At 52.2% G+C, this 15,130-nt stretch overlaps 1 protein-coding gene across 1 annotated transcript in view; it reads right to left on the reverse strand.

Moving 5' to 3' along the window:
• Window positions 1-15,130, reverse strand: part of TRRAP (transformation/transcription domain associated protein) — a 139,165-nt gene that overhangs the window by 95,044 nt on the left and 28,991 nt on the right. Inside the window, exons 30-43 of the mRNA XM_078610768.1 lie at window positions 13,273-13,440; window positions 12,779-12,898; window positions 11,944-12,108; window positions 11,247-11,428; window positions 10,480-10,681; window positions 9,738-9,866; window positions 8,370-8,636; window positions 7,299-7,505; window positions 6,053-6,211; window positions 5,402-5,527; window positions 4,398-4,511; window positions 2,811-2,957; window positions 1,861-2,074; window positions 1,055-1,180 (exon numbers count right to left, since the gene is read on the reverse strand). Coding sequence (XP_078466894.1) covers window positions 1,055-1,180; window positions 1,861-2,074; window positions 2,811-2,957; window positions 4,398-4,511; window positions 5,402-5,527; window positions 6,053-6,211; window positions 7,299-7,505; window positions 8,370-8,636; window positions 9,738-9,866; window positions 10,480-10,681; window positions 11,247-11,428; window positions 11,944-12,108; window positions 12,779-12,898; window positions 13,273-13,440 — 2,326 coding nt within the window. The remainder of the gene's footprint in view (window positions 1-1,054; window positions 1,181-1,860; window positions 2,075-2,810; window positions 2,958-4,397; window positions 4,512-5,401; window positions 5,528-6,052; window positions 6,212-7,298; window positions 7,506-8,369; window positions 8,637-9,737; window positions 9,867-10,479; window positions 10,682-11,246; window positions 11,429-11,943; window positions 12,109-12,778; window positions 12,899-13,272; window positions 13,441-15,130) is intronic.

Here is a 15,130-nt window from a genome sequence, read left to right on the forward strand (position 1 = left end):
AATATCACCGAAGGACCCTGTACTAGTTCTCTGCAATGCTCATGTTGTCTTTTTTCTCATTGTTGCTGCTGTGCTTAGCGCACCACGGATCTCCCGTGTAAAATACCCGGGCGACCGGCTAAATGGGACCATTATCCCTTGTAACAAATAAAATGAACTTGTACTGTAGGTGGGACATTTGCACAGGGCTCCAAACAACAACAAAAAGGGCCCACGGAAATAAGTAAATAGGTAAATAAATGACACAATTTTTTTAGGCTAAGGCTGCACTTGCTTCTTTACAACTAATAAACTTGCAAAGAGTTTATTTAGAGTGTGTTTTGGGTTGAAGACGTGTGTGTGTGTGCGCGCCTTGCGGGGTTGTCGAGGCACAGGCACTACGAATACGGCGACGCAAGTACAACTCCCGCTCAGTGTAAACATCGACACTGGAGTGACAAAGGAGGCTGTGCGTGGTATTCGCCACACAACCTGCCTTCCTGTGCCGTGCCCGGTTTTAAGAGGTGCTCGCTAACAGCACTTGCCCAGTCTGTTTATGAAGGCGAATAAGGGGATAAATTGTCTATCTTTTACTAGGTAAGGCCCACTGAGCTGTATGTTACATTTTTGTTCGCACCATACGTAGCCAACCGTGCTATTTGGAGGTGCGCCCTTGCCACAAATGATAGCTCAATGAAGTGGCTTATCACGTGAAAATTTATAGCAGCCAAATACTCTAAATGCACGTTTCTAAATATGGAAGAAAAAACCGGAGGACCCGGAGAAAGATCCACGCGACCACGGGGAGAGAGACATGCAAACTCCAAATATATATAGACGTCAGGGTCGGGATTGAGCCCACGACCTGTTGTATACCAGGCAAGACAGTTAATATCTCCCCACCACTAGATGTTGTACGTGTGACAGGAGAAAGGGCATGAGTGTAGGAGAAGGAGATGAGTTTAGAGGGGGGTCTTTTCTGCTCCGTTGTCCGGGGAGGGGGGGGGGGAAGATGCTCAACTGCGTTCCCGTGTCTGCCGTGCGTGCGTGCGGAAGTCAGCGGCGCCACGCTCACCGAAGAGCTGCGTGGGACTGCTGCTCGCCGACTTCTCGTAGCTGGTGAGGCCCTCGTAAATCACCTTGCCCACCGCCGCGTAGAGGCTCTCCAGCTCCTCGTACTTGGACGCCACGGTGGACGTGCCTGCGACGCAATCCATCCACCCCCACCATGTCACCGTTGGGCATTGACGCTTTTCGTTCGTTGAAAGGCGCGAGCGTTTGGCTTTTTGGCGGGGAGCGGCAGCGTCGCGGTTAGCGCGCTGCGCTACGAACCCGGAAACCCGAGTTCGATTGCCGCTCAAGAGCCACCAACACCGCGGTGGACAACATTTTCCGAAGTAAAAAAAAAAAAATTACACCACAAATTACGCGATGAGGGATGATACTCGTTTATCAATCATCGCCAGACTAATGCGTGCTTGCGAGCCAGGTGCCGAGTCAACCTTGTACCGCTCGAGACGATGAGATGTGACGCACGTCGCTGACCGTGTGCAAAGCGCTCGAGTCGCCGCGCCGTAAAGGAGGGCGGCTCCAACAAAATGAACCGTCATCGTTATCGTTATTAGCACTGTAATTTTTGTTATCGCTATCGCCGTTATCGTTGTTTTCACTATCAAAATCACTGTCATTGTCGTCGTCATCGTTATCAAAATCACCGTAATCTTCATCAAAATCGCTGGAATCGTTATCACCATGATAAAAACCACTGTAATCCTCGTTGTCGTTATAAAAATCTCTTTAATCGTTGTCATCATTATCAAAATTTTTCTATAAGCGTAGTCATCGATTCGGGGCGCTCGAGAGACTCGCAACAGCACTTACTGGGCTCCGTGGGGAAGCTGCTCATGAGGCGGGAGAGCAGGCCCTGCACGGCGCGCAGCACCTTGGTGTTGGGGCAGCTCATGCAGGCGGCGAGTGCTCGCTGCAGCGGCTTGAAGCTCGCCAGCACGGTGGGCGGAGGCAGCACCGTCAGCAGGAAGGCCAGCACCTCCAGGCCCGTGCAGATGTTCGCCAGGTTCGCCTGAGCCTGCTGCTCCTGTGACGCAGCCACGGGTTAAACGGCACGAGAAGAGGTCAGCAATGCTAGTGTGTGATAGGGGGGACGAAAACCGAAACTGATTTTATATTTATAGAGCGCCTTCACTCGAGGTTCTTGACATGGTTGAAGAAACGGTGACAATGGAATGATTTAGATGAGGAATGAGCGACAACGACCACGATAGAGGGGTACGTAGGGATCATGAAAGGGTAGGGGAGGGACGGGAAGGAGTGGAGCGGCAAGAGGGAAGAGAATGGAAGAGAGAACAAGCAAGCTGTGCAAGGGCTAAATAAAAATAGCAGGGTTGAAATTGTTCAATTCCCCAAGAAGTTCCCAGCCAGTGGAGCGAAACTTTCCAAAGTTACCGAGCGACAAATCTGCAGCAAGACCGTGGTAGGGAGGCTCGCGACAACCATGCACGTAATTCACTTATGTTTCTCATCCAGCGACCTGGGCTTCTCAAAATTCATATCCGGCAGCCTGGGGCGCACAGCGAAAACCTACACAGTAACGGGGTTTCGTTGAGAAAACGGATAGAGAAGGACAACGCCACACCCCTGAATGACGCTGGTAGTTCGAGGACACTAGAGAGACACGCCACACCCCTGAATGACCCTGGTAGTTCGACGACACTATTTGTACAAGTCCGACGATCACAATGATAATGGTGACGACGATGATGACGATGATGACGTCGCTGTGGAACGGTGGGGGAGACGTGGGGGAGACGTACGACGGTCATGAGCAGCTTGTCGAACCACTGGAGCTTGAGCTCGGCGTTGGGCCACATGTCCGGGCGCAGCGCCGTCTTGAGCAGCATCACACAGCGGCGAGACAGCTGCTCGCCCGGAGAGCCCACGGTGCCGGTCGTCTCGTTCACCTGCGACGGAGCCGCGACACCCACGACGGAAATTCTCCTTGAGGGCCGCGGAGTTAACGTAAACTATAAAACTCTTAAAACACTTTTTTAACCATCAGGTAAGGCCCATTGAGCTGTGCAGCTCTTATTCAGAAGAGACCTGGCCCACAAATGGTAGCTGTACGAAGTGGCTTCTCACGTGGAAATGTATAGCAGCCAAATCACTTTAAACGCATGTTGTCGATTCTTAATGTGGAGGGAAAAAAACCAGAGGACGCGGAGAAAAATCCACGCGACCATGGGGAGTGATACCCTCGACTTCCTGTATACCAGGCGAGGTAGTTAATATCTTGCCACCGTGGCGCTAAACGTAACATTAATGGTGGCCCCTGGAGGGTTCGCGGTTTGAATCCGGCAGACCGCGCTGGTTATCGCCGTGCGGGTGTGTTCACTGTCAAATAATAATTACGCACAGTTCGCTTTCCCGGTGCAAGTGAAAGGTCTGCTGACGTAATTCTCAACGACAAGGCCAGCGTGTGCCAGCGTCATACGTACCCCGCTTGGGATTATACCCGGCAGCAATCATCGCAATCACATTCTAAATTGAAAGCTCATTTCTTTAGGACCGCTTTTCGTGTTGGCTTTGTTTGTCCTTGCCCCGCACCTCCGATTAGCACGGTTGGCTACGTTACAGAATCTTTATTTAGACTGGTGGAAGAAGTTCAACATAGATACGTACGGCAATGAAAGACGTTAAACATACATACATCCCCATAATGGCAGGCGGCGTTGAGTCACCTTGTGCTGCACCAGGGCCAGCTGCTACTGGGAGGTGCGCCCTTTCAAAAAATGTGTTGTACGTATGCATGTTGAACTTCTTTCGCACCGTACGTAGCCAAACCGTGCTAATCGGAGGTGCGGGGGAATGACAACAGACTAAACACAAAAATATCTTTTAAGGAAATGTGATGGAAGTGAGATGCGAGCCGCTGATGGTGTGTAAAGTGTTTCTGAGATGCCACGGCTCTATCAAAAATAGCATTAAGCACCACATTGTTAAGTTTCAAATCTGCCCCCTCTCTCGAACGCTTTCCAACGAAGGTTCATCGTGTACATCACCACGCTGGTAAGTGCAGGTTGAACGAAGACGGGCAAGCATAGATGTTGGAAGCATAGTACAGGACAACAATTTGACTTCACCGCACGGCCCTCTGTGGAAAACCGCGCACTGCAAAAGTCTACACCATGCCTGTTTCCCCCAATCAGAGCACGATCCAAAGCTCAATCTGGCTTAGCTTCGCAATATACCGGACAAATTAGGTCAAAGGCACCATTACACCAGCACCGTAGTTACAGCGCCATAGAAGTTGTCATTATTATAATTATTCACAACATTCCTCCTCCACTGCTACAACCGCCAGACATGTTCCTCATCGGTCCTCTGGCTGCACCGCGGTTTACCTGGCAGGCGATGCGGATGAGGAAGTTGACCACCGTGTCGGTATGCTGCTTGTCGATCGGCTTCGCCGCCAACTGCTCTGCCACCGGCACCACCTGGCTGCGCCCAATGGGCTGCTGGAGAGAGAGGTGTGAGCGTGTGCGGGTGTGTGTGTGCGTGCGTGTGTGAGTAGGGGGCACAGGTGGTGCAATCAGCCAGTCATCTCAGTCATCTCAGTCAGTCGACCCGTGGCACCTGGGTCTGCCCCGTGACCTCCTGCCAGCGGGCGTTCGCCACTTCACGTGGCCTCAAGGTGCACATGGCCTGGCACAAGCGTCATGGTGACATCACCGCCACTTAGTGGAGAATGGCGGTTTTTGATGTTGTGCGTGCAACAGTGGGGAGCGGTAGTGTAGCGGTTAGCAAGCTGCGCTATGAACCCGGTGACCCGAGTTCGATTCCCGCTCACAGCCAACACCAGTGACAATCATCTGAACTGGTCCTAGGCCTTCCCTAGGTCAATTCGGCCTCAAATGAGTACCTGGTGCGGTGTGTCAAGATAACCACTCGGGAAACAAAGGCGGCTCGGGCGTGGTGCTGGCCACCCACCCCCTCGTGTGCTGCATCGGCCTTCATAGCTGCTTGCCAACAGCACTTTCCCCAACAGTCTGTTAAGGCTATTCGGGGAGTCTTTGTCTTTGTGTGCCAGAGACAAGGCACGTGACGGTAGCCCGTCAAGTCAGTTGCCGCAGCGGCTCGCGGGTTCGATTCCGCGAGGCCGCCCCTGGTTTGTTCACCGGACGTGAAAGACCCCGTGACGTCATTCGAGGCGAGTAGGCCCATTTGCGTGCCCACGTCACGGCCCAAAGACCACACCGCGGGTTCCTCAAGTGGGAGAGCACACGCCAGCATCTCACCCGCCCGTAAAGCTAGCAGACTACATCTGCGGTACAGCGTCTTCCAGACAGCATCGCGCTATTAAAACACCTAGCTGGTGCCCCACGGACCCACGATATCGGCCCCTTACCGTCGCAGTGGCCACGCGAAAGCGTTTGACGTCCTGCGTCGATTCCGCAGAGAGGCCTCGTTTAAGCGCCGCTGCCGCTGCAGCTGCGTCAGAGCAGGACGGGTGCTCCGTGTCCTCCTCCTCCGGCTGAACAAAGACAAACATGTTGTTGTACTTTCCACCCAAGCACTCTCCAGGCTCAGCGCTGGCTTAGCCTTAGTGGGGTGATGAGAACAGGGGTGGGGGGAAATTCTGGGTGCTTTGGTCAGTTATGAATACAGGTAGTCCTCGACTTACGAACATAATTTGTTCCTGGGGCCCACTTGTAAGTCAAACGGTACGCAAGTCGCAACGCGGTAATCTACTGAATTCAATTGCCCACACACACACTCACTCCCAGCACGAGGCCGACTCACCACATCTCACGGAGGATCGCTCAGCTGAACAAAATAGTGCCGCGGGTTCGATTTGCAAGTGAGAGTTCACGTTTTAAGTCAATGTAAAAAATATATTTCATGGAAGCTGCTTTGTAAGTGCGGGTGTTCGTAAGTCAAGGACTGCCTGTAGATATAATGTACAGATGACAGACACTAGCTATAGAGGGAGATCGATATGTCGTCACCAGCTGGTGGATAACACGAAATGACGTGTGCCCGCCCCAGCCTTCCCTACCTGCGCGTCCTTGATCCTCTGCATCTCCCACTTGACGACCACCTCGGCCAGGTCCACCGCCAGCTTGCGCTGCTCCAGCGTGGCGCTGGGCGTAAACGCCAGCCGCTGCATCGCCGACACCATGTGCTGCACCAGGCTGTGCCGCACCGGGTAGTACACCTGCACACCGGGGCCGGCGGCACACGCGAGAGACGCAACGCACGCTCCCTTCGTGATGCGCACGCCAGAGGAGGTGTGTTTAGGAGACCAGAATCGAATAGCAACTCTGTTTCTGGAATCCAATACATTTCCCGGTGGAGTTGGCAAAATGGTAGAATCGTGGGGGTTCGGGAGGGGAGGTGGGGGGGCGGTGCAGTGTAAGGGAAGCCTAGCCAGCCTCGCATATAACAACGGTTTGAGATGACACGGATAGTCTCACCACAAACGTCATCGTTATTATCGTCATCCCTTTGTAAATTGTCGACCCATTCGGTTACCATCCCTCTCTTGGCATCAGCCATTCGTTGCAATGGCGATTCCGGCTGATACCGACAGCCAAAAGAGAGAGTGAGCCTTAGAGGACAATAACCAGAGAGATGGCGACGAGATCGGTTCATGGGCAAGAGCGAGATCGAATGGTGACATTGCAGGATCCTCTGCCGAGCGACAATGACTGCATGGAGAGGTCTTGGGCAATCGATCGACAGTGGAAAACGATGATGACGACGACAACATTCATGCGGTGAGACTATTCTTAATCTAGATCTGAAGTTTTCGTGACTGCAGGGATCCAAACTCTTTGGTTCTTTCGGTAAAGTCACGTAGGTATAAAAAATATAATACATTTAATCACGACGCTTCGGGCGCAACACAAGCGTCCATCATCATGTGGGACAACCACAGCAAGAAACAATTGCTGAAGTGGGCAAAAGGGCTGTTGTAACAAGAGGCTATAAAGGCAAGTGAGGGGGGAGGAGCCAGGGAGCGGAGATAGAGCGGGGGGGTGTGGGGTAGGGAATTAGGAAACGCGCAAGGGAATGCTAATCTTGCAATCTCAAAACGTTTACGTTCGGAGAAGAGTTCAATTTAAATGAATAACTTGTGAGCTAGCAAACAAGCGGGTAGGTGAGAAAACCAAGGGATGAGTGAACGAGTCGGCGAGCGTGCCATCGACGCCGCGAGCCAACGAATAAGGAAGCGGGCAAGCGCGCGACGAGCGAGCGCGTGAACGAGCGTGCGTGCGTGCGTGAACGAGGGAGCAGCTGACCCTGCAGTGCTGCACTAGCAGGTGCAGGATGTGCACGAGCTGCGGCACCGTGTGGCCCTCCTCCACCATCAGCTTGCGCGTCCAGTGCGCCAGCAGCTGGTTGCCCTCCTCCATGCGCGCGGGCACGGCCGGCGTGAGGATGGCGAGAGCCTGCCGCACCACCAGCCGTGCTTCCAGCGCGTGCGCCTTCAGCAGGCTGATGAACACCTGCGGGACGATGCGGGCGGCGCCGGCGTGGCTTTCAAGCGAATTGCAAGAGGTGACAAAACCTTGCGGCGTAACAGCACCAATGTTCTGGAACATCGAACGTCTTACTTTTGTGATTTGTTACTTTGGTCGTTACCTGCACATCGATAGTCCAATTTTAACGTGCCATTTTGTTGAGCGACCGTGCGTTGTCTTGGTGTGGTCTGGGTTTGTGTGTTGTTGTTGTTGTTGTTTTGCTGCCTTGCCAAGGCATTTCGTGTTGAAAAATAGGACTGATATACTTTTTTTTTTTCGTGACTTTCTTACATTTTAATCTATTGTGCACTCTGGTGTGTTGGATAGCAAACCCACAACATTTACAATTTGAGTACGACGTTCCTTTGGTGATTGTAACCAGCATCACAAAGCGATTGCAATCGGTGTGCTGAAGGAGTAACTGATTGGCACGTTTTGATCACGTGACAAACCTCACTCATTGGCTGTGTCGGATGGAGGTGGGTTTACGAAACATTCACCCAAAAACACTTTTTTTCCAGGTAAGCAAGGCCCATTGAGCTATGTGGCTCTTTTTCATAAGCGACCTGGTCACAAATGATAGCTCAACGAAGTGGCTTATGACGTGGAAATCTATAGCGGCCAAATACTCTAAACGCACGTCGATTCTAAATGTGGAGGGAAAAACCGAAGGACCCGGAGAAAAATCTACGCAAACTGCAACTATACAGCAGGTGAAACAGGGTCGGCATCGAAACCACGACCTCCTGCATATCATGCAAGGTTAGTTAACATCTCCTAGCCACCGTGGTGCCCTATTATGAATGGTTGATTACCATCATCATCATCATCGTTAAAAGGGAGCGTCACCTGCAGCACGATCTTCTTGTGGATGGCGAACTTGGCGATGATGTGGGCCAGCACGAGGTGGCCGTGGTACTTGCACACGGGGTCGACGCACGTCTTGTTGAGCAGGCAGGGCCAGGCGAAGGTCATGAGGCGTCGCAGCTTGGTGTTGCGGCTCTTGTTGTTGTCGTGGATGTGGTGCGACGCGTGCTCCACGAGCAGCGCGGCAAACTGCAGCACGGCGATCCGCAGCGAGTCCAGCATCTCGCCGTGCTTCTCGGGCTCCAGCACCTGCCGCCACCGCACACACCAAAGACAAAGGTTCCACCCGTGTAGCCTTTAACAGACTGTCGATTTAAAGCTTTCGTGACTGCAGGGATTCTTTCCGACAGACCTGTTCTTCACCTGAGGACGGCTGCTTGCGTTGTGGCCGAAACTTAGCGAGAATTATTTAATGTTTTATTTTTATTATTTTATTATTTGCCTTCTACGTGACTTTACCGAAAGAACCAAGAAGACTTTAACAGACTGTTGGGGCAAGTGCTGTTAGCGAGTAGCGCCTATGAAGGCCGGCACAGCACACGAGGGGGCGAGTGGCGTGGTTGACGCCACGTCCGGCCGCCTTAATCTCCCCAGTGCTCTCATTTACACACCAAACCAGCTGTGAGATGAAATGAAACACGAGTCGCCGGGTCCGTACCACAGTGCGCTAACCATTACACCCAAGTTCCCCACCACACACACAAACATCCCTGCTGCAGTACCGCCACAGTGGGTGACCCCCAGTGGCCGCTGACTCTCTGCGGCGAATGGCGGACGCAGCACCAGGCTGCAAGGGGAAATTACTCTACCAGCAGGGGGCTGTGTTGCTGCACGGGTTTTCCCAATTAAGTCATTTGCGAGTGATACAATTCGAAAAATATTAACCCGTAAAAACAAAGTTTTTCACTATAAATGCTTTATATGCGTGGTGGCTAGAGTCCTCTCGTCCTCTGGCTTGAGATGGCTGCCACCTATAGGTCAGATGATTGCCTGCCACCATTAAGCAATTGGTAATTATATATAAAAAAAAAATCCTAACAAGTGTAAAATTTTGGAAAAAATTTTTCACGAAAATACATTGTCACGCACAACGAGTCTGTGTGCAAAATGTCAGCTCGATTGGATCACGGGAAGTGGGTTAAAAAACGACCGAAAAATTTGCACGGTCGTAAGCGCGCAAGCAAGCAAGTAAACTTAATATAAAGGATTTTAAAAAATGTGGGTCGTGACGCCGGCATACGTGGCCTAATACCACTCTTGTTTGAATAACGTCACGGGATCTTTGACGGGCGCTGTTCAAGCCGACGGTGCCGCCAGCGGTGCTGCCGACGCGGCGCCGAGCTCGCCCACCTTGTTGATGAAGACGCTGCTGATGCTCTCCAGGTTGTCGCCCTCGGGGTTGGGAGGCCCCAGCAGAGCCTCTCCTTCCGCCTTCTCGAAGCTGCTCTGGAACGCAGGGATGAGGATGTGCTGCAGAGCCTGCGGAGGGGGGCGGAGGGAGGTGGGGGGGTAGCACACAGGACATCTGAGGTCAGGATCCACCACAGCAGACTAATGCACGTGATGAGTCTGCCCCACAACGATTATAAAGGTCAGGCATAATACCGGTGTTTTGGGTTAGATCACGTAAATATATAAATGTGTCGTTAAACCCACCACTACCCGACACAGCCAATTAATAAGGGTTGTCACGTGAACAGAAGATGCAAATTCGTAACTAGTACAGCACACCGGTGTGTTGGAGAGCCAAGCCACAACATTTACAATCTGAGTACGACGTTTCGCCAGTAAGTACAGCTGGCGGGTTTAATGACACATTTATATATTTATGAGATCTAACCCAAAAAACCTGTATTATGGATGATTTTGGTCGCGAAAGCCTAAGTGTTAAAGTCAGGCAGTTCACCAGCATTGATAAAAAAAAAAGCCTGAGACACTGGATATTGAAACCCGTCCAGAGTTTGCGTGTGTTAAAGCAACGCTCCTGGGATTATGCACTCCCAGAAGGCCGAGTGGCTGACGGAATGTGTCATATTTTTTTGTTTACGCCGAGTGACAGATGTGTGCGCGATGGGAGATGGCGCAGTCGTACCTTCGCCTTGAGCTCCTCGGGGAAGGTGGCGTCGTGGAAGATCTCGACGAACTTGAAGAAGAGCGCTCTCTTGTGCACGACGCCGTACGAGCGCGGAAGCTCCTCCTCCATGTACTCCTTGAGGAAGGAGACGTTGCAGAGGAGTGGCGACGTGAACGCCCGCAGCAGCTGGAACAGCAGCTCCATCTCCCCGTAGTGGTTCCTGCGCCGCCACAGCCACCAACGCGATACCAACGCGACGATCCGTCACCGTCCTTGTTACCATCATCAGCAGAGGCAGCATCGGCCGTGGTCTCCTAAATATCTGGGTGAAGGTAAACCACGCCTCCCCCCCCCCTCCACCTCCATGCTCTCACCATACCTCATGGTCTTGCAACGCCACAATATATTTCCCTCACTGTGGGTGGGAGAGGGGATTATCAAGTGCGCAAGAGAGCAAGTGAGCAGGTGGGTGGGCAGATGAGTGAGTGAGTGAGTGAACGAGTGGGGGGGAGGGTGGGTAAGAGTGAAAGGGTTAAGTGAGCTCGTGAGTGAGCAATTGAGTGAGCGAGGGATTTAGACAACCTCAGAGCAACCATATGAGTGATCACGTGAATAAGAGGGACGGACGGTGGTGGAAAAGGGAGCGCGTCAGTGAGTAAACGGGTTAGCGACCTTGCGACTCAATCAGTGTGGCTAGGTGGTTAAGTGAACTCATTAGTGAGCGTGTAAGTGAGCGAGCGAGCAACTGAGAGAGCGAGCGAGCGAACGTGAGCGTGTTGCATCACCTGCAGTAGTTGAGCAGGCAGAAAGAGAGCAGCTTGGGCTCCTTCCAGTGCGACGTCACCATGTTCTCCTTGCGGTGGCGCTCCTGGAAAGCGTCGCTCACCCACACGCGCCGCAGGTGGCTCACCAGCCCCGGCTGGCCCGGCAGCCACTTCTCGTCGTGCTTCACCAGAATGCTGATGATCTGCGCGCGCCACACACGGTCGCCCGCTCGGACGCTCGAGTTACGTTTCCAGAATCGGATGAATGCGTAACGTACAAATAAAAATAAAAATTCATCAGAGGATTTTGGGTTAGATCGCGTCAATAAGAATGGGTCGTTAAACCCGCCAACACACCGGTGTGCTGAACTAGTAACGAACTGGCATGTTTTGTTTACGTGACAAACCTTACCACCAGTTGGCTGTCTCGGGTGGAGGTGGGTTTACGACACATTTCAATTCATGCAGCCTAAACTAAAAACACTTCATTACGATTATTTGGCCGTAGAAGCCTACGTGTTAAATAAAAAAAGCATCGTAAACATCCACGTGCATCCATTCTCTGCGTGGCCTTTAATCGCGACTGCCACTCTTAAGTCTGTCGTCCTTCGCCCCGCACCTCCGATTAGCACGGTTAGCTACGTACAGTGCGACAAAAGCTCAACCCTACAAACATACAATCTCACAGGCCGCACCGTGGCAGCCCCCCCTCCCCCACCTTGATTGCGTTGAACTGCAGGTCGAGTCGACTGCTGGGGGCGGTGGTTGGGGAGCCGGGCCGAGCAGGCGGGGCGGCGGCCGGCGCGAGCAGCCCCACGAAGCGGACGGGCGACGCCGAGATGACGTCGCGTAGGTGCCTGGCGTCCTTGTGCTTGAGGAAGCTCTACGTCAGAAACACGTTCGAAGCATCAGCTCGCACAGCTTTGCTCGCGACAACCTCGATCCGCGGGGCGGCCGGCACGCGGAGGTTTTAACGCCGCGCCACCGTTTCTGTCCCAACACGAGCGTTAATTGAGGGCGACTGGCGGCTGCGGTTGGCGGATGTGGTCGCTCCTCGACACTGATGCACAAACTGCTCCTGTGTTCTCCTCGTCACCGACACGTGCAATGCGGTTTTCACATTTCAGGACTTCCGCCGGTAGTCGGGATATTCCGTTCACCTTTCGCCAACGTTTGTACTCGTCCGCGTAAGTTCAGCGGTTCAATGATCAAACTGTGAAACATCACTGTGTCGGAACACGTGTGCGCGTGTTGTGACACACAAAGTAAAAGTTATCCCGTATAGCCTTTAACAGGTTGTCAGGGCAAGCACTATTAGCGAGCACCTCTGAAGACCAGCATAGCACACGAAGGGATGGGTGGCCAATCTCCGCGCCCTGGCGCATTTGTCTCCACAGTGCTGATGTTTATTCACCGCACCATGTACTCAATTAAGGCCGAGTCGCCCAAGGGGAGGCCGAAGACCGGTCAGTTACAGGTTCCTAGTGCAAGTGAAATAACCACTACGTTACCGGTCCCCACAAGAACAAATATACACACACACATACACACACCATGAACATGCGGCTCCACTGCGGGTCGTTCAGCGTGGCCTCCATCATGAAAAGCTCCACCGTCTGGGCTGGGTATCGAGTCAAGAACTTGATGAGTGGCTCCCGGAATGGGCTACCAGCCTGGAGGAGAGAGGAGGGAGACGTAGGAGAGGGAAGGGAGACGGGGGACAGGGGAGGGAGACGCAGGAACGGGGATTGGAGATGGAGGAGAGGGGAGAGGGATGGAGGAGCCGGGAGTGAAACAGAAGAGAGGGGAGGGTGACAGGGGAGGGCGACGGGGGAGGGAGATGGATGGGTGCAAGGGGCTGGTAAACCTCTCCAACTTTTAGACAAAAACACCGTGTAGAAAGAACACACGAGCATACACAGACAACCACGTACTTTAGGGTAACGACACAGAGACTGGCTGGTGGAGCCGCAGTCCCTCCCCCCCTCCCTCTCACCCACCCCCCCCACCCCGCCCCCCATTTGATAAATGCTGGTGGGGGTCGGACCTCGATGAGCATGGCACGTTCCGTCTTCATCACCACCTCCAGCAGTGGCTTCACCAGGGTCTGCGGCGCCGCCGGGATCAGGTGGAACAGGTTGATGATCGCCGCGCAAATCTTCATTTCCTGCCACGGAAAAACGCACGAGAGCCGCCACGACGATTCGTCGGGAGAGTGTCAGGGTCGCTGTAAGCCAACATCCGGTTATTGAAGACAACACGAGCCACCAACCCGCAAGTTTGGATTTCACCGCTCTGCGTGGGTTGCCACGGTGGCGCCGTACGGCTATCGCTGTTCTGCGTGGGTTTCCGCGGAAGCGCTGTACGATTCTCCGACACGTGTTTGGGTCGTACAGTGTGCCTTTTGGCGTTCTTTGGTCTAACACCAGTGAGACAAGGCCATGAAGGAAGCTGTCTCTGGTGCAAGCCAATCAGATCCAAGGACAATGCATAATTATCAAATCGTGTTTGTTTGCATGTTTTACCACAAGCATGTGGTTAATGGAGACACGATGCCTTGTAACAGGTGTTTATTTGGCGTTCGAACATCTTAACACCTCCTCTATTATTGCCGGAAAGTGTCAAGCCTATTCTCTTTTACATATTATCTCTTAAGTTATCACCGTACAGGGTATAGAGTGCATTCAGAACACGTAGTGCATGCAATGATGGAAAATGCACCATGTCCAGCGCGCGGTTTTATCAGAGACGATGAACGTCTTGCGACTCTCATGCGGGGAAAGGAACTTTTTTGTTGCTGGCTTGCATCAAACAACTAAAGTGGAAATCGTCCCTCCATCTCCGATCTATAATCGGTGTAAAAGAAACATCTCACTTCACTCGCTTTCTTCTGCGAGGGGCCACCGATGTTCTGAGATCTGGCAGAGGCCCTAGTGAAACTGGCACCCGAGTCTGGCACGGTGCGTTCATGCCATGAAAGTGTCCAGGGATGGAGAGACACTTCCTTGTGCATGAAAAATTCTGTAGAGGTGGGTTCAGGAATTGTGGTTTTGGTCCAAGTGTAATCATACATCACTTTAATGTTACACATCTGATGTCACTTTGTTGCAGAGAGCAACATCTATGGGGGGGTAGTACATTGAACAGTTTTTTTCCTGTACAATTTAATTAATAAATAATATAGGCGAGCATGGCTGTATAAATTCTGCGTCTATGCCTGTTCCACGTTGAAAACAACTGCACACAAATTCTCTCAAAAACACGCACACACACTCACACACGTACACTAACGCAGACTTTCACACCATCGCGCACATACTAAACTGACTGTAAAAATGATTCGGTGGGCATCATTGGATAATAGGGTAGGAACAAGTCTTGAGAGACCAAGCACCGTGGAGATGGAGTCATGACATCAGCTCTCATGCGCAGGAGCAGTAAAGGATGGACAAGGGTATTGGAAGGGCTTCATCCAGCAGTGGACAGAACATGGCTGAAGGTGGTGATGATAACAATAATCATGCTCGCGGTTGCAGTCACATGCTGGAGAGAGTGATAATGATGATGGTCGTCTTGGTAGCGTTTGTGATGATGATGGTGATGATGATGAGTGTTCCACAGCAGCTCATGGTGATGATAGTGACCCGATAACAAACTGAAAATACAAACACCAAAAAACTAAATACCTCCATAGGAGTGAGCAATACTTGACTAAAACAACCGGCCGAGCAGTGAGTTGCGCTATAGAGTTTCAGAGTTCAGTCGTACCAACTCGTTAATATTAATAAAAAAACTACGTCCCTCATTTGTGCGGACAAAGGCTCTCTGTGGATGTCGAGCCAATTATTTTTAGTTCACAAATGTTTTGCTTTCCATCAAATGGCTCTGTGTGGAATGGTGAAACA

This window comes from Lampetra planeri, chromosome 35 (assembly GCF_965212315.1).
Source record: "Lampetra planeri chromosome 35, kcLamPlan1.2.h2, whole genome shotgun sequence".
Classification (NCBI taxonomy): Eukaryota; Metazoa; Chordata; class Hyperoartia; order Petromyzontiformes; family Petromyzontidae; genus Lampetra; species Lampetra planeri.